Source organism: Coregonus clupeaformis, chromosome 10, assembly GCF_020615455.1.
Source record: "Coregonus clupeaformis isolate EN_2021a chromosome 10, ASM2061545v1, whole genome shotgun sequence".
In the NCBI taxonomy this organism is placed as follows: domain Eukaryota; kingdom Metazoa; phylum Chordata; class Actinopteri; order Salmoniformes; family Salmonidae; genus Coregonus; species Coregonus clupeaformis.
The window spans coordinates 8,573,539-8,596,855 of record NC_059201.1 but is presented as its reverse complement, the minus strand read 5'-3'; the positions used below and the strand labels follow the sequence as shown (position 1 = coordinate 8,596,855).

General features: G+C 43.4%; 1 protein-coding gene across 8 annotated transcripts in view; it reads left to right on the top strand.

Moving 5' to 3' along the window:
* LOC121574909 (transcriptional enhancer factor TEF-5) overlaps positions 1–23,317 on the top strand; it is a 62,191-nt gene that overhangs the window by 33,300 nt on the left and 5,574 nt on the right. Inside the window, exons 1-7 of one of the 8 annotated variants that reach the window (XM_041887582.2) lie at positions 6,545–6,654; positions 12,854–12,918; positions 13,707–13,769; positions 17,045–17,056; positions 20,641–20,769; positions 22,589–22,632; positions 22,788–22,844. In XM_041887582.2, coding sequence (XP_041743516.1) covers positions 6,570–6,654; positions 12,854–12,918; positions 13,707–13,769; positions 17,045–17,056; positions 20,641–20,769; positions 22,589–22,632; positions 22,788–22,844 — 455 coding nt within the window. In that variant the 5' untranslated portion in view covers positions 6,545–6,569. Of the gene's footprint in view, positions 1–6,544; positions 6,655–12,853; positions 12,919–13,461; positions 13,525–13,706; positions 13,770–17,044; positions 17,057–20,640; positions 20,770–22,588; positions 22,633–22,787; positions 22,845–23,317 lie in introns of those variants that run through there. The other 7 variants (XM_041887583.2, XM_041887578.2, XM_041887579.2 and 4 more) reach the window with 7 other exon arrangements.

Here is a 23,317-nt window from a genome sequence, read left to right as displayed (position 1 = left end):
TAGATTGATATATGTTGTCCAAAAGGCCAACTCGCCGAGCACAGATCGATGTAGTTGGATCATAGGAATATAAATCGATACATCGATGTAGTAGATGGATCGTTACACCCCTAATAGTTACACAGCAAGTAACTGCATGCTTTTTATGATCAGTAAAGATTCGGGGTGTAACGGTACACATATTCGTACCGAACCGTTCGGTATGGGGACTTCGGTTCTGTATGGGGACCTTGGTTCGGTATGGGGACCTCGGTTTGGTCCACACTGTGAATGAATACATTAAAACATGTATAAAATAAAAACACTAGGCCTATAGCAGCATTTCCCAAACTCAGCCCCGGGGAACCCAAGGGCTGTACGTTTTATGTTTTTGCCTTAGCACTACACAGCTGATTCAAATGATCAAATCTTGATAATGAGTTCATCATTTGAATAGGCTGTGTAGTGCTAGGGCAAAACCCAAAACGTGCACCCCTTGGGATCCCCAGGACAGAGTTTGGGAAACGCTAGCCTATAGGCTATGCCTAAGTTGCGTTGTAGGCCTATGCCTCTTGAGTAAATCTGAGCTGAAAAAAAACATTTCAGGCTATTCCGTTAAAACAACTAGAGCCTATGCGTACGTTGTAATCAAAATGTAAATCTTAATTGCCACATTTCAAACTGTCCTTGTGTGAGGCGCAGCCAGGGACTAGTTCTGTACAATGGAGAGTGGTGGGGTCAATAAACCAGAATGGGAGGATCCTCCATCATCATCGTTTCAATTTCCAGTTTGGGAACATTTTGGCTTCCCAGTAGATTACAATGGCGATGGACAGAGAGTTGTGGATAAAACGTTAACAGTATGTCGCCACACTCAACGAGAATAGCCTATGCAGCTGCCAGCACCTCAAATATGTTGACTCATTTACACCGACATCACCCCAGTAGCCTATACCGGAGCAAGACGGAAACGCAAAGAGACAACAACACAACATCTTCTCCCCTCTGCATTCAAGCAGCCCTTGGCAGCTGATTCTGACCGGCCCAAAGAAATTACAATAACGATTTGTTTTGGTTTATTGCCGTGGATATGTGCCCATTCTCGGTGGTTGAGAATAGGATGTTTCAGGCAGCACCTCGTGAAAGTGCTAAGTTACGAACTTCCCTCTTGCACCCATTTCAGCAAACAGGTAGTGCCCACTCTTGCAAACTGTTACAGCTTGCAAGAAAAGCATTTCACTGTACTTGTGCATGTGTCATTCAAACTTGAAGCTTGAAACTAAATAAGCACGCGAAAGCCGAAGTTTTCAATGAATTGGCCAATGCACCCTGTGTTGTGCTTACTTAACAGTGACAGCCCATCACATTACCCTGGAGTGGGAGATGTAAGGTGCTACAGACACGCCCCCTTTATGAGTCACAAGTGCGCATCTGGCACTGAAGGAGGCAGTGTCATGGTGCGTTAGTAACCAAGATGGAAGTGGGAATTTACCCATAGAGATAGATAGAGGACTTATCTTTGTATCTGTGCCATTGTAGCGCCTGTGACAGCAGTGCTCCATTCAGGCAATCTTCATTTTGAAGTAGTACATTTTCTTGTTCACGATTGGCTGATCCCTCCTGATGACCCAGTTGGACATGACTCTAACAGGGTCACCAGGAGGGATCGGCCAATTAAGTTGGAAGTCCCACCCCACTGGGCACACACTGGTTGAATCAACGTTGTTTCCACATCATTTCAATGAAATTACTTTGAACCAATGTCTGTGCCTAGTGGGACCCAGTTAACTACATTGTAACGGTGGAAGCCCTCAATGGCACTGTCCATGCTAACAAGGAATTTTGCCCACTAGAGGCCTCTATCATTTTCTATGGAGTTTACCACATATGACTGGGAAAACTCCACCTGAAGGGCCCTCCAACTGGTATTTACATTTTAGTCATTTAGCAGACGCTCTTATCCAGAGCGACTTACAGTTAGTGAGTGCTTACATTTTTCATACTGGCCTCCCGTGGGAATCGAACCCACAACCCTGGCGTTACAAGTGCCATGCTCCACCAACTGAGCTACAGGAGGCCATTTACTTGTGGGAATCTCGTCTATCATCCTGAGCACCCACTTCTCCCACCTCTGACGTCATCTACTAAGGAAATGGCCTCTATAACAGCATTTTCGGCAGTTAAATGCAAAAACAACCTTTTTTTTTTTACTCTATAATTTGTTTATTATGGAACGCCGTTTGGGTCTTTGCATATCAAAAAAGACACACGTCAAATAACACTATTTGACGCGTCAAATAAGCTTTTAAGCTCTAACATATATTACAGAATGTTGTGTGTGCTGAATTTGCACCTGTAAGCCAAGCGCCAAAACGACCACCAAAACTACCATCAGTAGCACTGTCAAAGCTGTACAAAAAAAACAAGTCTGCGAACAAGCACACACACCGGCCACAATGTGTTTACAATACCGCGTTGGTAATAAGGCATTATTGGTTCGACCGAATGGGAAAACGTCTGTGTGAGCATTTGAAATAAGAGCAGGATCAAACGAGCAGGATCCAAAAAAAATTCTAATATCTTTGATACAGATGTTATTTGGAACTTTCGCGTGGTATCATCCTAGCTAGCACCAACGCAACCAGCCTGAAAACAATAACCAGTAGAAATTGCAGTCATTATCAATATTCTTAGCAATGATTTAGGAATCCATGTGAGTAAGTATTAGCTAGGTAGCCACTTGTTGTTCTCCTATTGAAATCGAACTTCAGTTCATGAAAACAACTACCTAGCTTAACCCTGTTGCCCAAAGCTAACGTTATAGCAGCTAGCTAGCTTCATCTAGCTAGTGAGGCTTGACCGGACCGGGTTATGTGCTATGAAGCTAGCCACAATAAGGACTAGCCACAATAGTGGAATTTGCGGTTCGCCTTCAAAATAAAAGTCGCTATTTGAAAGTGACGCAAATGGTTACAATTGGTGGAATCATGCCATATTTAGACTAGATAATGTTAAACAAGGTTGGAGTGTTGGAATGAGGAGCAATGAAATGCGGTATCAATCTACTCGGTTACACCCACAGAACACAACTGTGAAGAGTTGCTCATCCAGGCTCTGTCGTAGCCGGCCGTGACCGGGAGACCCATGGGGTGGCGCACAATTGGCACAGCGTCGTCCAGGGTAGAGGAGGGAATGGCCGGCAGGGATGTAGCTCTGTACAGCCTTACCTAAGGATTGGGGATCAATTAAATGGGGAATCAGTCTGCTCAGTACCCAAGTGCTATTTTCCTCAAGAGTTATCAGACTCCAAAACATCCACGTTGTATCGTTTTTCCTCTAGAATAGTGTTTAATACACATTGTAGGTTGACTGGTACAATAAATGTGGCTCATTTCACAGTGGTTTCAGAGTCCCGCAATAAGAGCTACGACGCTAATGTTCTGTGGGTGTCACTGAGTAGACTGATACCCCATGTCATTGATCCTCAATCCATAGGTAAGGCTGTACAGTTAAATAAGTATGCTCCCAATGCAATTCTAAAGTCTAATGCATCCACGGTGTGATTTCAACAGATTTTTGTCAAATTAGCAAATTGTCTTTTGTTGAATTTATATAACAACATTCCAAATTAATTTAGCATGATCTATTCTATTATGGCACTATTTGCATCACTTTCAATTAGATACTTTTATTTTGAAGTCGAACCGCAAATTCAACTATTGTGACTAATCCTTATTGTGGCTAGCTATAGGTGGGTCCGACCATCGTTAATCAAATAACTGTTTTATAAATTAGGGGTATTTTAGATTATGACACCTAGCTAGATAGTTAGTTAGCTAACTATAGCTACTGAAACAGATTAGTCGTTTCGCTATGTTTTTGGGAAAGAACATTGTTTGCATCCATCATTGTGGTCCTCTGTAGCTCAGCTGGTAGAGCACGGCACTTGTAACGCTAAGGTAGTGGGTTCGATCCCCGGGACCACCCATACACAAAAAAATATATATATGTATGCACGCATGATTGTAAGTCGCTTTGGATAAAAGCGTCTGCTAAATATTATATTATTATTATAGCTAGCTAGCTTTTTTTATGACCAGCACTGTCCCAGAGCTTTCAAGTGTAGCATGTGCGCGAGACATAACTTTACCAGCATCATAGCATACGTTTCGGTGATTCGCTGTGACTAATGAAATACGAGAGATAGTGTAATCAATTTGTAATAACCTACATAAAAAAAGTAATGAACGTGTTAAATTATTATGTGGTGTGCAGTCATATTCAGGTCCTGATTGGTCAACAGGCTTATTTGATGCGGCAAATAGTGTTATTTGACACGTAAAATAACGCAATCTTTTTTTGACACGCAAAGACCCAAATGGCGTTCCATAGTTTATAAGCCTGATAGCTGTACTTTTAGTTTATGGATGATGCAGCTTGTTGGCCATTAGCCAATCGGCGTTTCTCAACTAGTTAAAATCACATGAATGCACCCAACTGTTATTAAGGACTTTACAAATGGTAAATTCCCACCTCCAACATCACAACAGACAATGCCAGGAACATTGTGAATGCTGAACATTGTGAATGGCATGAAGCCCTTTCCTGCAGTCAAATGACCTAGTGGCCTCATGGGTGGAATGTGATTAATATTTTTCATAATTTCATAATTAATAAACATTTAAAAATGAAAAAAATGAAATTTGGTGTTTCTAAGTCAAACGTTTTCGTTATATTTCAGTCTTGTGATGTATATAAAGTGTAATATTGGGATGCAAATTCAAAATGTAATACATTTCAACTCTATATCTGACATGGTACAGGTGTCTTCTTTTTTTAAAGCCCATAACCATGTGTGTGAGGTGTATACTTTTGTTTCAAAGTAGATTTGTTTAAGACTACCAAGAATCACTCTGTGTGACCCTGATTTAGCCCACTGCAGTATTAATATTCCCTCTGTACCGAAATCAAACCTTGACCCCAAAACCGCAATACGTACCGAACCTTGGGTTTGGTGAACTATTACACCCCTAGTAAACATCATGTAATTTCAGATAGGCTACGTGAGGGTAGCTTATCCATTTGGCATGTAGCTAAGCAAACAACCTGTATCATTTAGCTTGCTTCATCAGAGAAGGTTTTTGGAAAGAGCTTGACATCGGCAAGTAGCCTACATTTTTAGTCTAAACTTGTCCTGGTAAAGTTGTCTGTCTTGACTACTGTCATTACTACTATAGGCAATAGGTATAGATGGTCCATTAATCAATGTCTTTAGAAGTTGGTTTCCAGCAGCATTTGTGGTTAAACAGCCTTACAATCAATGTTGAATGAGGTGTAATATTAGCTAGCTAAGGTATGTTGGTTGGAGATAGAAGTATATAACTTACCATAATGTTTAGGCGACTTTACAAAGTTGCTAGCTGGCAAACATATTTCTAGCTAGTGTTACATGGGCAATTGCGCCCTTCTGCTGCTTGACAGGCAGAGGCCACAATGGATGGAAAATTTACCTAAACCACACATACTTGTCAGGTAAAGTACAGTTTTATTTTATATCACTCAAATATCCAATTAATTGAGGGCCAATATACTGAGAGATGTAGGTGTACTCCAGCTGTGTTCTGCTCTGTAATGCATTGGAGCGTGCTGTGGCTTGCCCCCCAGCTGGGAATGGAATGTTTCAATATGATGTTATTGATAACGACCTATAGAAAGAAACATGCTGTTTCTTTTATGTTCAATATTACTGTTACTTGATATTTTTCTTAGCATTCTAATCACCACATCATGGTGAGGCTCTAGCCGTCCTTGCTCAGTGCATATAAGCAAAGAAAGCAACGTTTCCCACTCTCCCATACGATTTTGTCATGGCAATTTTTTCAGAGAGTGCTCTACCGAACAAGTCTGAGCCTGCCCTCCCCTGACCCAGGGCCTGGTTCTTCCAGTCTCACTAGAAACATAGCATCAGTGCTGGAGCTGAGTTACCCAGAAGACACCAAAGGCAGTTCCCCTTAGCCTGGTTTTCACCTGGCTTTCCTTAGCGCTCCAAACCGGTTCTGTCAGTGTCATCACCTGTCAGTGCTGTCTCCAACTATTTGCCACCTGCCATTTATTGCTCTTCTGTTCCTCAACTGCAGTCCTTAGACCTACTGTGAATTAGGAAAGTGGCAAAACCTATTATCTGCTTTTGCAGTAAAACCAAGTGTCCTTCATAACTTCATGTCAGTCTAACACACTAAGGTGCTTCTTGCAATAACCAGTTATGCACTGTCGCTCACCTGGTCTCCAGAGTAGCTTTTGCTGCTTCTTGAACCAGTTGGACCGACTTTGCAATTGGTATCTCAACGCCATAAATCAAACCATGGAAACAAAAACATTACAAAGAGCGCTATAAAACCTTCACAGGGTCCTATAGGGATCTAAGTTATTTCCTCCACCAGCATGTTCATTAAATCGTAGGTGGAGAGTGCACTTTACGTGCTGAAATCCTCTGCATCCAGAGGGAGAAATTGGCAAGTTGCTGGTTAGAATCATGAAACATCTAGGTGTTAGAAACTGGCTGCATTTGTCTAAAGTTACTCTTTCTCCTTATGATGGGTGAGGAAACAGGGGATTGGCTGGCTGGGCTGCTGATGGGTGAGAAAACAGGGGATTGGCTGGCTGAGCTGCTGATGGGTGAGAAAACAGGGGATTGGCTGGCTGGGCTGCTGATGGGTGATAAAAAAGGGGATTGGCTGGCTGGGCTGCTGATTTGAATAAGACAGCCAAGTTGGAGGACATAAAACAGCTTGAAATTTGAATGGGCAGGAAATGCATGGAGCATGGGTTGAGATGGGGGCTTATTCAGGGGGTTTGACTTCACAATGTCCTCACGAAACCTCTTATGTTAACCAGCATGATATAGGCTGAGTCTCCTCCTCAAGTCCCGTTGTGTAACCATCAAGTCCTTTCATTATTGTTAATGTCTCATAAACTTGAATTGAATCCTGCACCGTTGAAACCATTTTAAATCCACCATCGGCTTCTATCAGAAAGTGTTTAAAGACTGTATATATTTAGGGGATTTTTTATTTTTATTTTCATGGCTGTCTGCGTTGTTGTTCTGTCCTTGCTGCTGTAAGATGGAATGTTTAGCATGCGTCTGTCAGGAATGTCGTTCTTTGGGTTCTGAGACAGATTTGATTGTTAGTGGACAGACAGATGACTAAGCTGCTAGCTGTCGCTGTGCTAGCTTCCGTTGTGCTAACTGCCATTGTGTTAACTGCCGCTGTGCTAGTTGCCGCTGTGCTAGCTGCCGTTGTGTTAACTGCCGCTGTGCTAGTTGCGTTTCTGGTTAGGCTGGCTGGGGTCTAAACAAGGCCGGAAATCTGACTGGCTCTCCTCTCCTGGGAGATGTGGTGTGGAGTCTGCCTCCGGTTACAGTTACGTCATTTTAACTGTATCTGATCTGACTGGATGGCTAGCCAGCTAGCTTATGAGCATATTCAGTGACCTGGCTATATGTCAGAGGGACCTGTTGCTAAATGCTATTTCATAGTTGGCTTGTTGGGTGTTACAGGTAACCTACTATGAATGAAAATGGGCCAGTTTAACACCACTTTCATGTGTCTGTGAATTTGTTTATTTATTGCCAATTACGCGATGATGCATTAATAGCACTGCAGAAGTGCACAGTTTGCTCTGACAGCATTGCCATGGTTTAACCTCTGTCTGTCTATTGACCTTCCCTTGAATCTATTGAAGAAGATACTTAAATGGAAAAGCAAGATGGTGGCTCCTCTCCTGGTTTAGCAGGACAGTGAAGTGTTCAGAACCTTTAGCTCAGTGTTATTTGTCAGAAAAGGAGCACAACAGAAGTGGCAAGTCGAACCACAGCGTGTTCCCTCCCTTCGCAGCACACTGTCAGGACCCCCAGTAGAGGTCAAGAAGAGCGGCTGCTTTCTTTTTTCCAGACCAGTAAACACCCTATCCATTTACGTCATCTGAGGCCCTCCTGGCAGCGAGGCATGCCCCCAGCCCAGAAGAAGCCTTCTCACAAGGCGATGACCTCAGACATCTAAATTCTGCCCTGACGCGAGGCCAGGGGAATTTTAACGATTGCACTGTGCGTAATACTGTCTACTCTACAGTCTCTGACTGGGGGAGCGCTGCAAGCCCAATGCCGTGGCCTCCAAAACCAGGCAAGTCATCATCATCCCTCCCGTTGGGAATTCCATCTGGATCTTTCCACAAGGAATGTTCTTGTGGGAAATCGGTATTGTTCCGTGATGACTACTGACCACGGGTATCATGTGGCGCTCAGAATTGACCAGGTTTCGCACCTATGGTAAAGAATGTCAAATGACCTTGAGATGAAAAATAGAATTTGGAATGAAAAATCAATAAGTACAACACCCCCAAAATGGTTGGAACATGGAGGCCATGGTTCGTCTGTGTATATTGGGCCACCACCCAGCAGAGTTCAGGGGACAGGTGGAGGAGAGGATGTAGGGAGGATGAATGTGTGTAAAAAATAAAATAAAATTGTGGCCTGTCTTGTTTTGTGGTGGGGCACTGCTGAAATATTGTTCACCTGTGTTATCTCGCTGGAGGAAGTCATGCTGCCAAGCCCTGAGCACACATTCTCCTCCTGCAATGCACTCTGGGTAAGAAGGAAAAAAACAGAAAAATAGGGCACTGGAGGGAAACATGTCTCCTAGTGACCTTTGCGCGCTATGAATGAGCGATGGGTTCATTGCATGCACAGAGTTAGTAGAAGGACAGAGTAATAGAAGCAGCAGTTGGTGGATGAGTATGCTAGTTGGGCTGAACATCAGTTTGATAGACAAGATGGGAGTGGAAAGGAAAGCAGCGTGTGATGACGAAGAGGGCCTGGTGTTTCCCTGTCAGCGTCTAGCTGAGATGTCAGGAATGTTGTCTGTCATGGCCAAACAGTATGTTAGCAATTTATGATTACCTCAATGTGAAAGGTGGGAGAGAGCGAGAGAGAGGGAGATAGATAGACAGGGAGCGAGAGAGAGAGGGAGCTAGAGAGAGAGAGAGAGAGAGAGCGAGAGAGGGAGGGAGATAGATAGACAGGGAGCGAGAGAGAGAGGGAGCTAGAGAGAGAGGGGGAGGGAGGGAGGGAGGGAGGGAGAGAGAGAGAGAGAGAGAGAGAGAGAGAGAGAGAGAGAGAAGCAGTGAGTTACCTCTGCTCCCCATCTCAGTGTGTAAGTGGAAAATTCCAGTTGACATGCAGTAAAAGAGGAGGATAGGCCTGTCCTGGCAGGGAAGAGGTTAATCACGGCAGAGTCAGCCTGCGGGGCTCTGCAAACTGCCTAGGTGTTGAGCAATCTGAGAGAGAGAGCGTTAGAGAGAGAGAGAGAGAGAGAGAGAGAGAGAGAGAGAGAGGGGGTGGAAACAGGGTGAAGTAGAGTGGTTGGCGATAGAGATAGAGGTAAGAAGGCAAGTGAGGGAGATGTACAGAAAGTTATTGTGTGTGCGTACACTTGTGCATGTGTGTGTGTGTGTTAGCTGTCCTTTGTTTGTAACTTGGACTGTGAGTGTGTGTGTGTGTGTGTGTGCGTGCACTTGTTGTCTTCCTCTGCGGTGTGTGTGTGTGTATTAGCTATCCTTTGTTTGTAACTTAGACTGTGAGTGTGTGTGCCAACCTGTCCACCACCTTACTTGAGGCCTGGGACACCCCTTCTCTTCCGCCTAGCTGTCCCTTCTGTCTGTCTAGTCTGAACAGGCCTAGCCAGTCTGCCTCTCTAAATCAATCTTCTTCTTTGCAAAAGTCCTGTCTAAAAGACTTGCTAATTCCATGGCTCACAACCCCAGTCAGTTACTTATGTTACAACCTTTAATGAGGACACACAGAACACATTTCTTAAAACTGCCTTTGTAAATTAAGCTCAATTCCAGTTAATTTTGTGTTGAAAATGTGTATTCGGTACAGAGGGCACAGATTCTAGCAGCCATTAGTTTGTTATTTAGTTCCACTGCTCCCTCAGTCCAGAAGATTGATAGTAGCAGTTGGGCTGAAGAGGGTAGGGGTCGGGGGCCAGGCCAGGGGTGTAGGGGGGTTGTAATTGTTCTCTCCCACCTCCTGACTGCGACAGTCAGTGGCAGGTGTTACTGTCCGTTGGGTAAGGGGTCACACACTGGTTATTTTGGGAAGGGAGGGCTGTGTATGTGTGTGTGTGTGTGGGGTGGGGGTAGCAGTTGTTGGTTAAAGACAGTTATGGCTTTGTGTCTCCTCCAAGAGTTACAGCCTCAGCTGCCCACCTACCCCCTCCACCCCCTACCCCTACCCCTCACCGTCCAAACCCTCACCCTCCACCACCCCAACCACTCACCCTCCACCCCCTACCCCTCACATCCCCTCACCCCCCTCCTCAACCCCTGACCCCATACCCCGTACCCCTCACCCCCAATCCCTCACCCCGTACCACGTATCCCTCACCCCCAACCCCTCACCACACCCTCAACCTTCAGCCCCGCCAGCCAACCCTTGCTTAGTGCTGTGTGCATGTGTGTGTCCGCAGTCCACACTGGCACCGGCTGCGCTAGCACGGCCCTGGCCAATCAGACTGGCTAGCACAGATGTGACAGGCTGGGAGGAATGCTAGGAATGTGGAGGCGCTGGGGCGGGCGTGTCCCTCCTAATCCTGGGGGAGGGGCCGGCCGGCCGGCTGGCTGACTGACTGGCTGCTTTAGTTCAGTATCGGCAGGCCAGGCAGCTCAGCTTAGTGGAGAGAGAGGGAGAGAGAGAGTCAGAGAGGGGAGATAGAAAGAGGGGATAGAGAGAGAGGGAGAGAGAGAGTCAGAGAGGGGAGACAGGCAGAGGGGAGAGAGAGAGAGACAGAGAGAGAGACAGAGAGAGAGAGAGACAGAGAGAGAGACAGAGAGAGAGAGGGGAGAGACAGAGAGGGGGGAGACAGACAGAGGGGAGAAAGAGAGAGGGGAGAGAGAGAGAGAGAGAGAGAGAGAGAGAGAGAACAAAGAGAAAAGCTAAACATGTGCCTTTTTCCTTGGCCTTCTTTAGGCTCTGCTTGGTGTAATTAACATAACAGTACTACATGTCAGGAGAGGAGTGCAGGCAGGCCATCTCTAGCAGGCTATCCTTGTGCCCTCTGTCTCTCTCTCTCTCTCCCCCCCCTCTCTTTCTCCCCTCTGTCTGTCTCCCCTCTCTCTGTCTCTCTCTCTCTTTCTCCCCTCTGTCTGTCTCCCCTCTCTCTGTCTCTCTCTCTCTCTCTGTCTCTCCCCCTCTCTCTCTCTCTTTCTCCCCTCTGTCTGTCTCCCCTCTCTCTGTCTCTCTCTCTCTCTCTTTCTCTTGTTTACTATCTACTTCACTTGCTTTGGCAATGTTAACATACGTTTCCCATGCCAATAAAGCCCTTCAATTGAAATTGAATTGAGAGGGGAGACAGACAGAGAGAACAAGGAGAGAGAGAGAGAGGGGAGACAGACAGAGGGGAGAAAGAGAGAGAGAAACAGAGGACACAGTGGGCTCAAGGATAGCCTGCTAGAGATGGCCTGCCTGCACTCCTCTCCTGACATGTAGTACTTTTATGTTAATTACACCAAGCAGAGCAGAGCCTAAAGAAGGCCAAGGAAAAAGGCTTGTGGGGACATTTCGCTGGGGACAAGGAAAAACGCTAATTTAAATTTAGGGATTAGGTTTAGGGTTACAATTAGGGTTACAATTAAGATTAGGAGTTAGGGGTTAAGGTAAGGGTTAGGTTAGGAGTTAGGGATAAAAGGAGTTTGAATGGGAATAAATTGTTTGATTCCCACAAGGATAGTAAAACAAACGAGTGTGTGTGCGTGTTTTAGAGGGAGTGCCATGAGCGCATGGCTGACTCTCAGTTACTGTCAGCGTGTGGGGGAGTTTAGGTCATTATTCATGATAGTGCAACTGTTGTCTCTCTTTCTCCCTTTATTAATCTATCTCCTTCTTTCACATAAATACACCTACACTCTGATACACAGACACATACCGATCCTCTTAAGGGGAACTTCCAATCATTTCTCTAACTAGTCAGCAAATGTTAAAGTGAGATGTTTTGAAATGCAGACCTCTCTACCGAGTACAAAAGAAACCCAAACTGTACCTGGAAAATACTAATCACTTAGAGCATTGATAGATTCCACTGTTCTGTTGCTCTCTCATTTGAAAAACGTCCAGATAAGTTGCATTCAGAGAAAAGTAACCCCTTTAAAGCCCCTGTCATCTGTCTGGGCTAAAGCCATTAAAGCCAAGAATAGAAGGCCCTTCTCTGCCCGACCTGTTTGTGCAGAATGTCAAGTGTAGATGTTACATAATGAACAACATGTTCCTTCTATTTTTTTTAAGTACTGTGTCTGTAATTATGTGACCGCAGGAGGTGTCAGACGAGCTAATGAAATCAAAGCTCCTGAACCAGCCAGTTGTCGTTGTTTTATTCGCCTGTTTAAAACATTCTGCAACTCATGTCCCAGGGTCAGTGCTATAAACAAATGTTCACCTACTGACTGAAAGGTTGAGTAATGTGTGTGCTCCTAATAAGAACCTTTTTGGAGGTCGACGGTTTGCTGCACCTAGCATTGTGTTGAGCTCCTGGAGATATTTAGCAGCAGACCTTTAGCTCCACCTTGTGTTTGTTGTGTATAATCATGTTAATGTAGACGTTGCCCACAGACACAGATCTAGGATCAGCCTTTTCTTTCCAAATCTGAACAACCTTTAGGGTGAAAAATGCTTAACTGACCTTAGTTCAGTGCCTACTCCTTTATCATCTGTGTACCAGCTATAGAAAAGCTAATTTCACAAATGGTTGCTAAATGTGTGAATGAGATTTGTCTTTGTTTTCAGGTTGTATTCTTCATGGTATTGTTCACCTCTCTGTTCCAGGTCGTAATGAGTTGATAGCTAGGTACATCAAGCTGAGGACAGGCAAAACCCGCACAAGAAAACAGGTAACAATACTTTTTATTTTACAGCAATGAGTTGATAAAAATGTTTTACCACTCAGACTTTATAATGACTTCATTTTACATTACATTTACATTTAAGTCATTTAGCAGACACAGTCATTTAGCAGACACTCATATCCTGAGCAAATGTACCTCAATTTATATAAGTCTACAAGACTTATTAGATATCCTGTAGCTGTAACATTTGGAACATGGGAACTAGATAAATATGGATTGCAGTAATAGCTCAGCCAATTGTGTCAGTATTCTTTTAGTTTGTAGAAATTAAATCTCTTCTATTTGTACTGAAGACAAGTAACACCATCCAACTCAAATCAAAGATTAAAAAAAAAAATACAAATAAAGTAACGTTGTGTGAATCGCCTTCATTTGATGTTTGAGGAGCTGTATAATATTGTGTGTGTGTGTTTGGTGTGTGTGTATTTGGTATGTGTGTGTTTGGTGGGTGTGTATGTATGTATCCATATGTATGTCCGTGTGTGTGTGCATACTCTATATGTTTATAACTGTCTCGCACCCCTTTAGGTATCTAGTCACATACAGGTGTTAGCACGGAAGAAAGTTCGAGAATACCAAGCAGGTATCAAGGTAGGTGCTACTGAACGGGCCTCCTGCCAACTGTGACTGGGCATCTCTTTCCTCCTTGGTTACGGCCTCTCTTCTCTTCTCTCTCTCTCTCTCTCGGTCTCCTTTTCTCTTCTTCTCTTGACTCTTCTCCTCTTGGCTCTTCTTTTCTTGGCTCTTCTCCTCTTGGCTCTTCTTCTCTGCAGGTTTCTAGCCATTTGCAGGTTCTCGCCCGGAGAAAATCTCGCGAGATCCAGTCAAAGCTGAAGGTATGCGCTTCTCTGCGGGCTGGGCGGGGCTGGTCAAGGCTTGGCTTTGCGCTAACCAAGTAGCTAGACGTTGTGCACTTCAGTTCCTCTTACAGCCGTAGATGGATAGGTTCTCCATGACTAGAAAATACCAACCATGGTAAATAGTACTGTAGGAGACTCTCAGGCTGCATAGGGGTGTATTGGCTTGAGGTCACCGTGTGACTCATCATGTAGGCTAACATGTCTCGGAGAGACTAGAGCAACAAGTTATAGCTAGTAGCTACCATGCATGCACGGAACAGGGAGAAACGGCTAAAAACATGGTCATCTGTTGACCACTGAAATACATCTCAATGCTTAGTACAGTACTGTACAAAGCTGTAAAGAAATGGCATTATAGGAGCTGTCTTTAGTCTACTGGTTATCCTGTATACAGTAACTCAGCCTGTGGTGTAGCCTAGAGGAATGCTGTGAGCAGTATGATCTGTCTGTGGTGAACGGTGTTGCTGCATGATGGCCTTGTCGCTACAGCTCCACGTCTGTCCCTACTGTACCTATGCCAGCCATGCTTCTGCCTATAGGCTTTCCTCAAATCTTCCTCTGCCTTCAACCCTTCTCTCCTCTCTGACCCCAATCTCCATTGGATCTCTCTGAATGTTCTTTCTTCTGTATGAGAGTCAACTATTCCAATCGTATGCAAAGACCTAAATGTTAGAATTAAACCATCATATGGTTTGCACTACTATAGCAGTGTGCTTAGAACAAGTGTCCTACCTGTATACTTCTGCTATACCACTTGAATTTCTAGATAATAATGAGTGTGCCCTATTCCTCATCATGCTCCTCTGCTTATATTCAGCAGAATATATATCTACAGCGCATTTGGAAAGTATTCAGACCCCTTCACTTTTTCCACATTTTGTTAAGTTACAGCCTTATTCTAAAACGGATTACAAAAAAAAAACATCCTCATTAATCTACACACAGTACCCTATAATGACAAAGCAAATAAATACAAATGGAAATATCACAAGTATTCAGACATTTACTCAGTACTTTGTTGAAGCACCTTTGGCAGCGATTACAGCCTCGAGTCTTCTTGGGTATGACGCTACAAGCTTTGCACACTGGTAATTGGGGAGTTTCTCCCATTCTTCTCTGCAGATCCTCTCAAGTTCTGTCAGGTTGGATGGGGAGCGTCGCTGCACAGCTATTTTCAGGTCTCTCCAGAGATGCTAGATCGGGTTCGAGTCTTGGCTGTGTGTTTACGGTCGTTGTCCTGTTGGAAGGTGAACGTTCGCCCCAGTCTGAGGTCCTGAGCACTCTGGAGCAGGTTTTCATCAAGGATCTCTCAGTCCTTTGCTCCGTTCATCTTTCCCTCAATTCTGAATAGTCTCCCAGTCGCTGCCACTGAAAAACATCGAAGGGATGGTGCCAGGTTTCCTCCAGATGGGACGCTTGCCATTCAGGCCAAAGAATTCAATGTTGGTTTCATCAGACCAGAAAACTTGTTTCTCATGGTCTGAGAGTCCTTTAGGTGCCTTTTGGCAAACTCCAAGCGGGCTGTCATGTGAATTTTACTGAGGAGTGGCTTCCGTCTGGCCACTCTACCATAAAGGCCTGATTGGTGGAGTGCTGCAGAGATGGTTGTCCTTCTGGAAGGTTCTCCCATCTCCACAGAGGAACTGGAGCTCTGTCAGAGTGACCATTGGGTTCTTGGTCACCTCCCTGACCAAGGCCCTTCTCCCAAGATTGCTCAGTTTGGCCGGGCGGCCAGCTCTAGGAAGAGTCTTGGTGGTTCCAAACGTATTACATTTAAGAATGATGGAGGCCACTGTGTTCTTGGGGACCTTCAATGCTGCAGAAATGTTGGGGTACCCTTCCCCAGATCTGTGCCTCGACACAATCCTGTCTCGGAGCTATATGGACAATTCCTTCGACCTCATGGCTTGGTTTTTGCTCTGACATGCACTGTCAACTGTGGGACCTTATATAGACAGGTGTTTGCCTTTCCAAATCATGTCCAATCAATTGAATTTACCACAGGTGGACTCCAATCAAGTTGTAGAAACATCTCACGGATGATCAATGGAAACAGGATGCACCTGAGCTCAATTTCGAGTCTCATAGCAAAGTGTTTTGCCACAGGTCGACTCCAATCAAGTTATAGAAACTTTAATACATTTTAAATTAAGGCTGTAACGTAACAAAATGGGGAAAAAGTCAAGGGGTCTGAAAACTTTCCGAATGCACTGTGTGTGTATATATGAATATATAATGAATACATGCCACTTGTCTTCATTCCATCATCAGAGGACTGCAGGCAGAGGTGTTACAGTTACACTAATCCTCATCCAGCTTTAGATCTTCATTATATCCCTCAACCCCAAAACAACTGCAAACACAAAGTGAATCAGCGTACACTTATAGTGTGCCTGAGGAAATTATTGTGTTAAAGTGTATATTACTGTCAGTTAGCATACTGTGTAAATCATTTTACAAAAATGTAGTTGCTAGTTCACCCTTTGCCTTCATTGAAGTTTATTGGACCTTCTTTATTTAGACTTCTCTATTTATTTTCTAGTAGACTGTATCTAGTAGACTGATAAGGAACCTGCATTATTGTAACCACCTCAATGTTTGGACATTTATTGGAATGAGAGGGATATACTCTACCTTTCCCTACATTATTGTCCCTAGCGCAGTTCCTGTCCCAGTTAAATTCAGCTCCCATTTCCTTATATCAGGGCTCCTTATGGGGTATTTAGAAAGAACTACATAAGAGATGTTACAGTTGGTTTAGTATTAATTTGACTGATGTGAGATATATGCGGCCCACCTGTTGTATGTTTAACACCCCTGGCTTAGAGCCAACAGATATAGTGCATTATCACTTGTTATAAGTCCTTATAATGTTTTATTATTTACTCTTTCTATGTTCTGCCTTTGTATGTAACAGTTTTTCAACAGGCTCAAAAGGAGATGATACTAAGTCATTATAAAGTCTTGCAATGCATTTATGAGCGCATCATAATGCATTATACCGTCTATCTCTATAATGAATTATACCTGTTGTCTTTCAGTTAGTGTTTCCTAACTTTTCTTCAGGGATAAGAACATTCATTTTATGTCAACATCCTAGTGACCTACAGTACAGCTAGAACTTGTCCATTATTGCTGATTTTAGTTTGTACTGACACAGCCTATAAGCAAACCCATAGTTTATCACAGTATCCCTGTAAGTATATGCCTTTAGATGTGTATACTAATGGTTTCTCTTTCCTTTGATTTAGGCCATGAACTTGGTAAGTGGATTTGACTTTTGAGATTTGCTTCCCTCCTGCTTGGCGGTGCCAGAGCATTGTCCACTCCGCTAATGCCCTCTGCTGGCATGGCAACCCAACCCCACTACTATCCCATAATAAACCAGATCTTAGGAATAGGAAACGTGTGTGCTTGGAACCACATTGCTGTGCATCGTATCTGATCATGATTGATTATCATGTTTTTGCAGGGTGATTCTGCTTCTCTGAGGACATACTTCTTAACACTTGTTTAGTTTATGCTACATACGCAGACACAAAAAAAAGTCTGCAACAGCATTAGCAAACATTACATGTCAGTTCCAAATCAAATCAAATCAAAATGTATTGGTCACACACACATATTTAGCAGATGTGCTAAATGCTTCCAATTCCATAGGCTATTGTTGATACAAACTGTGATCCAAGAGAATGTTCAGGCATGGTGAAATCTGGATGCAAAACCAGAAACTTTTTCTGATCAATACTTTGAAGGACCAATATCACGATCCGATTGAGCGTCCCCTAGATAATATTATAATTATTTTCACAGATTGTTTTGTCCAATTATGAGGCAGTGCATTTACAGTTGAAGTCGGAAGTTTACATACACTTAGGTTGGAGTCATTAAAACTTGTTTTTCAACCACTCCACACATTTCTTGTTAACAAACTATAGTTTTGGCAAGTCGGTTAGGACATCTACTTTGTGCAGGACACAAGTAATTTTTCCAACAATTGTTTACAGACAGATTATTTCACTTATAATTCACTGTATCACAATTCCAGTGGGTCAGAAGTTTACATACACTAAGTTGACCGTGCCTTTAAACAGCTTGGAAAATTCCAGAAAATGATGTCATGGCTTTAGAAGCTTCTGATAGGCTAATTGACATCATTTGAGTCAATTGGAGGTGTACCTGTGGATGTATTTCAAGGCCTACCTTCAAACTCAGTGCCTCTTTGCTTGACATCATGGGAATATCTAAAGAAATCAGCCAAGACCTCAGAAAAAATATTGTAGACCTGCACAAGTCTGGTTCATCCTTGGGAGCAATTTCCAAATGCCTGAAGGTACCACGTTCATCTGTACACACAATAGTACGCAAGTATAAACACCATGGGACCATGCAGCCGTCATACCGCTCAGGAAGGAGACGCGTTCTGTCTCCTAGAGATGAACGTTCTTTGGTTCGAAAAGTGCAAATCAATCCCAGAACAACAGCAAAGGACCTTGTGAAGATGCTGGAGGAAACAGGTACAAAAGTATCTATATCCACAGTAAAACAAGTCCTATATTGACATAACCTGAAAGGCCGCTCAGCAAGGAAGAAGCCACTGCTCCAAAACCTACATAAAAAAGCCAGACTATGGTTTGCAACTGCACATGGGGACAAAGATCGTACTTTTTGGAGAAATGTCCTCTGGTCTGATGAAACAAAAATAGAACTGTTTGGCCATAATGACTATCGTTATGTTTTGAGGAAAAAGGGGGACTTGCAAGCTGAAGAACACCATCCCAACCGTGAAGCACGGAGGTGCCAGCATCATGCTGTGGGGGTGCTTTGCTGCAGGAGGGACTGGTGCACTTCACAAAATAGATGGCATATATTGAAGCAACATCTCAAGACATCAGTCAGGAAGTTAAAGCTTGGTCGCAAATGGGTCTTCCAAATGGACAATGACCCCACGCATACTTCCAAAGTTGTGGCAAAATGGCTTAAGGACAACAAAGTCAAGGTATTGGAGTGGCCATCACAAAGCCCTGACCTCAATCCTATAGAAAATGTGTGGGCAGAACTGAAAAGGCATGTGTGAGCAAGGAGGCCTACAAACCTGACTCAGTTACACCAGCTCTGTCAGGAGGAATGGGCCAAAATTCAGCCAACTTATTGTGGAAGGCTTGTGGAAGGCTACCCGAACCGTTTGACCCAAGTTAAACAATTTAAAGGCAATTCTACCAAATACTAATTGAGTGTATGTAAACTTCTGACCCACTGGGAATGTGATGAAAGAAATAAAAGCTGAAAGAAATAATTCTCTCTACTATTATTCTGACATTTCACATTCTTAAAATAAAGTGGTGATCCTAACTGACCCAAGACAGGGAATTTTTACTAGGATTAAATGTCAGGAATAGTGAAAAACTGAGTTTAAATGTATTTGGCTAAGGTGTATGTAAACTTCTGACTTCAACTGTGTGTAGCGCATAGGTTCAGCGATCTTCTATACTGTACACAGTTATATGACCCCATCCACTACCAATGTGTACGGTACTACTTAACCTAGGGATGCACTTACACCATTTAGTGCTAGAATCATCACAGCACAGTGTGATACTGTAGAGAAACATAAACATTACCTGTGTTCCTCTACCTGGTCAGAGTCTATAGTCAGTTATGGCTCAGTAAATCACTGATACCAGTTTCACACAGTGCACTCACTGTGTTTTGTAACTTTCATTTTGACTTTGTTGATGCTAAAGATTTGGCATTTGGAGATTCTTTAGGTCAGCTTTCTGCTGCTTCTACAGGTACATCTCTTTCCTATTTCAAGACGGCAGTAATACTACCAACAAGGCAAATGTAGGATAATGTTGTTTCTCCTGCTAAGAAATGTCACATAGTTGCACAGTGATGAGAATACACCTAAAGGTGTTGGCCTTTAGAGATTTTACCTCACGGCTCCCACAACTGTGGGGACTGGGGAGTTTAGTGCAACTTAACTATCCTCTCTCTCTCTGCTTTGTACAATGACAATATGATTGTAATATTGCTATGAGGGTTAGATACTGGTTCTAGTGTGGTGAGGCACACACAAAGTGCTGTTTCTGATGTTTCAGTGTTATTTTGCTGGTAGACATACAGTAAAGTTAAATGCTCTTGAATGTCCAGGTACAATAATGCCAAGCTTAATCATCTACGCTTTTCTTTTCTATCACTGACCATTACAATCAGCAGAACGTTCCAGACAAATCACCTTCATACCAATTGCAATCTGACCATATACAGTGCAGTGTACTGGCCAATGCAGCCATTAGTCCTACAGTATATATTCATCTAGAGTCCTCTGAAACAGAGGAACTTTTTTTCTATTGCAGTCTTATTTTCTATTTTACTGCCTTTTTCCATAATAAGAGTGGTCTTTCTGCAAGAGGCTTTTCCTTCAAGGTCTCTACTAATTAGAATCATGTGACTCCTGGAATGTTCTGTTTGATTATGTGGCTTAAAAGCTTTTTCATCTGCTCTTCGTTGAATGGTACAATTAATCATATACATGTTCTCTTCATGTCTTATTAATTATTGTAGCCTGGTAGTACTCCAGACATAGTTGCAGTTAAGACTCAGATCTGCTTTTTGTTTACTGAAGATCCTAATGGGAGCACATAAGAAGCTCAGAGAATGTTATATTTACAGTATAAATATAGTAGTGATAGCTAGTAGTAATAGTTGTAACTATTGAACCAACTGTGTTCCTCTTGGGGCACTGTGAGTACTGTAGTAGTTATGTCAACCAGGTCAGTGTATACTAGGTGTTAGACTGCCCCCTAGTGGTGCATCTCCCTCACCTACTCCTCCTCATCCACAGGACCAGGCATCTAAAGACAAGGCCCTCCAGAACATGGCAGCATTGTCGTCTGCTCAGATCGTGTCTCCGAGCCTGATCAAGAGCCAGCTACCCCCACTGCCCCACTCTCCCTACCCCCCGCAAGCCAGGGTGAGCTCTTCTACACTGGGTTTGGGGTTGCAATGATTGCTTTTGTTCTGCATTGACACTATTTACAAGTATTATGTTATTGTTGTACTAGTAATTGATGTAGGCTATGGGAATACAGTACAGTCCCTGATCTACTTCATGTAAAGCTTGACCAAATGAGCCTGTGAATATATAGTTGAAGTCGGAAGTTTACATACACTTAGGTTGGAGTCATTAAAACTCGTTTTTCAACCACTCCACAAATGTCTTGTTAACAAACTATAGTTTTGGCAAGTAATTTAGGACATCTACTTTGTGCATGACACAAGTAATTTTTCCAACAATTATTTACAGACAGATTATTTCAGTTATAATTCACTGTATCACAATTCCAGTGGGTCAGAAGTTTACATACACTAAGTTGACTGTGCCTTTAAACAGCTTGGAAAATTCCAGAAAATGATGTCATGGCTTTAGAAGCTTCTGATAGGCTAATTGACTGACGTATTTCAAGGCCTACATTCAAACTCAGTGCCTCTTTGCTTAACATCATGGGAAAATCAAAATAAATCAGCCAAGACCTCAGAAAAAAAATTGTAGACCTCCACAAGTCTGGTTCATCCTTGGGAGCAATTTCCAAATGCCTGAAGGTACCACGTTCATCTATACAAACAATAGTACGCAAGTATAAACACCATGGGACCACGCAGCCGTCATACCGCTCAGGAAGGAGACGCGTTCTGTCTCCTAGAGATGAACATACTTTGGTGCGAAAAGTGCAAATCAATCCAAGAACAACAGCAAAGGACCCTGTGAAGATGCTGGAGGAAACCAGTACAAAAGTATCTATATCCACAGTAAAACGAGTCCTATATCGACACAACCTGAAAGGCCGCTCAGCAAGGAAGAAGCCACTGCTCCAAAACCGCCATAAAAAAGCCAGACTATGGTTTGCAACTGCACATGGGGACAAAGATCGTACTTTTTGGAGAAATGTCCTCTGGTCTGATAAAAGAGAAATATAACTGTTTGGCCATAATGACCATCGTTATGTTTGGAGGAAAAAAGGGAGCTTGCAAGCTGAAGAACACCATCCCAACCGTGAAGCACGGAGGTGGCAGCATCATGCTGTGGGGGTGCTTTGCTGCAGGAGGGACTGGTGCACTTCACAAAATAGATGGCATATATTGAAGCAACATCTCAAGACATCAGTCAGGAAGTTAAAGCTTGGTCGCAAATGGGTCTTCCAAATGGACAATGACCCCACGCATACTTCCAAAGTTGTGGCAAAATGGCTTAAGGACAACAAAGTCAAGGTATTGGAGTGGCCATCACAAAGCCCTGACCTCAATCCTATAGAAAATGTGTCGGCAGAACTGAAAAGGCGTGTGTGAGCAAGGAGGCCTACAAACCTGACTCAGTTACACCAGCTCTGTCAGGAGGAATGGGCCAAAATTCAGCCAACTTATTGTGGGAGGCTTGTGGAAGGCTACCCGAAACATTTGACCCAAGTTAAACCATTTAAAGGCAATTCTACCAAATACTAATTGAGTGTATGTAAACTTCTGACCCACTGGGAATGTGATGAAAGAAATAAAAGCTGAAATAAATAATTCTCTCTACTATTATTCTGACATTTCACATTCTTAAAATAAAGTGGTGATCCTAACTGACCTAAGACTGGGAATTTTTACTAGGATTAAATGTCAGCAATAGTGAAAAACAGAGTTTAAATGTATTTGGCTAAGGTGTATGTAAACTTCCGACTTCAACTGTATAACTTGAGGACAGAGCTTTTGTGAAACTCTGTTGAACCGACTCCGTTACCTTTGCCTTCCAGTTTTGGCCAGGCCCTATCCCAGGACAACCCGGCCCCTCTCAGGAGTGAGTATGACTGAATGTGTTTACTATCGGTTGAGTGACAGGTTCAGGTGTTTGGACTGTGCGTTTGATTGGTTGTTTGATTGATTGACACTTGGTGTGATTGGAATGGCGGGTTCTCTTTGGCACGTTTAACGGATCGCATTTGTGCACATCAGGCTGATTCTAGAGCTCAACCAGGGAAGGACTCCTGGGTTTGGCCGCACCAGCTATGCGTAAGTTTCCTCCTGGTCCAGCTGTAGCACCAAGGCAGCACTAACTCTGCTTCAGTATGTGTCCTGCTCCTGCACTAACTTTACGACCAGGGCACAACCAGCTTCACATCTGAGAGCGAGAAGACCAAACATGCTGTGAAGTTGTTTGCGAAGTCGTTCCGTTCTGGCCATTTGGGATGTAAAGACGTTACACGATAGGGTGATTTCATGACAAACTGGGGGCATAGTGGTACATTAGTCTATGACAACACCTCACTTGAGATCCATGTTTGTCACTCCAATTTTAAAGCAAATCTTCCATTGACATTTATGCATGACTTGCACAAAAAGCGTATCTGAAGTTAGGATTTGGCCCATTGTGAACGTTCACATGTCACACTTAAATGATGTGCCACAATCACATGAGCAGAGAATGTCCGCAGAGAAACATCAATCAAATAATCAATCCACCAATCAGTCAGCGTACGTTAATA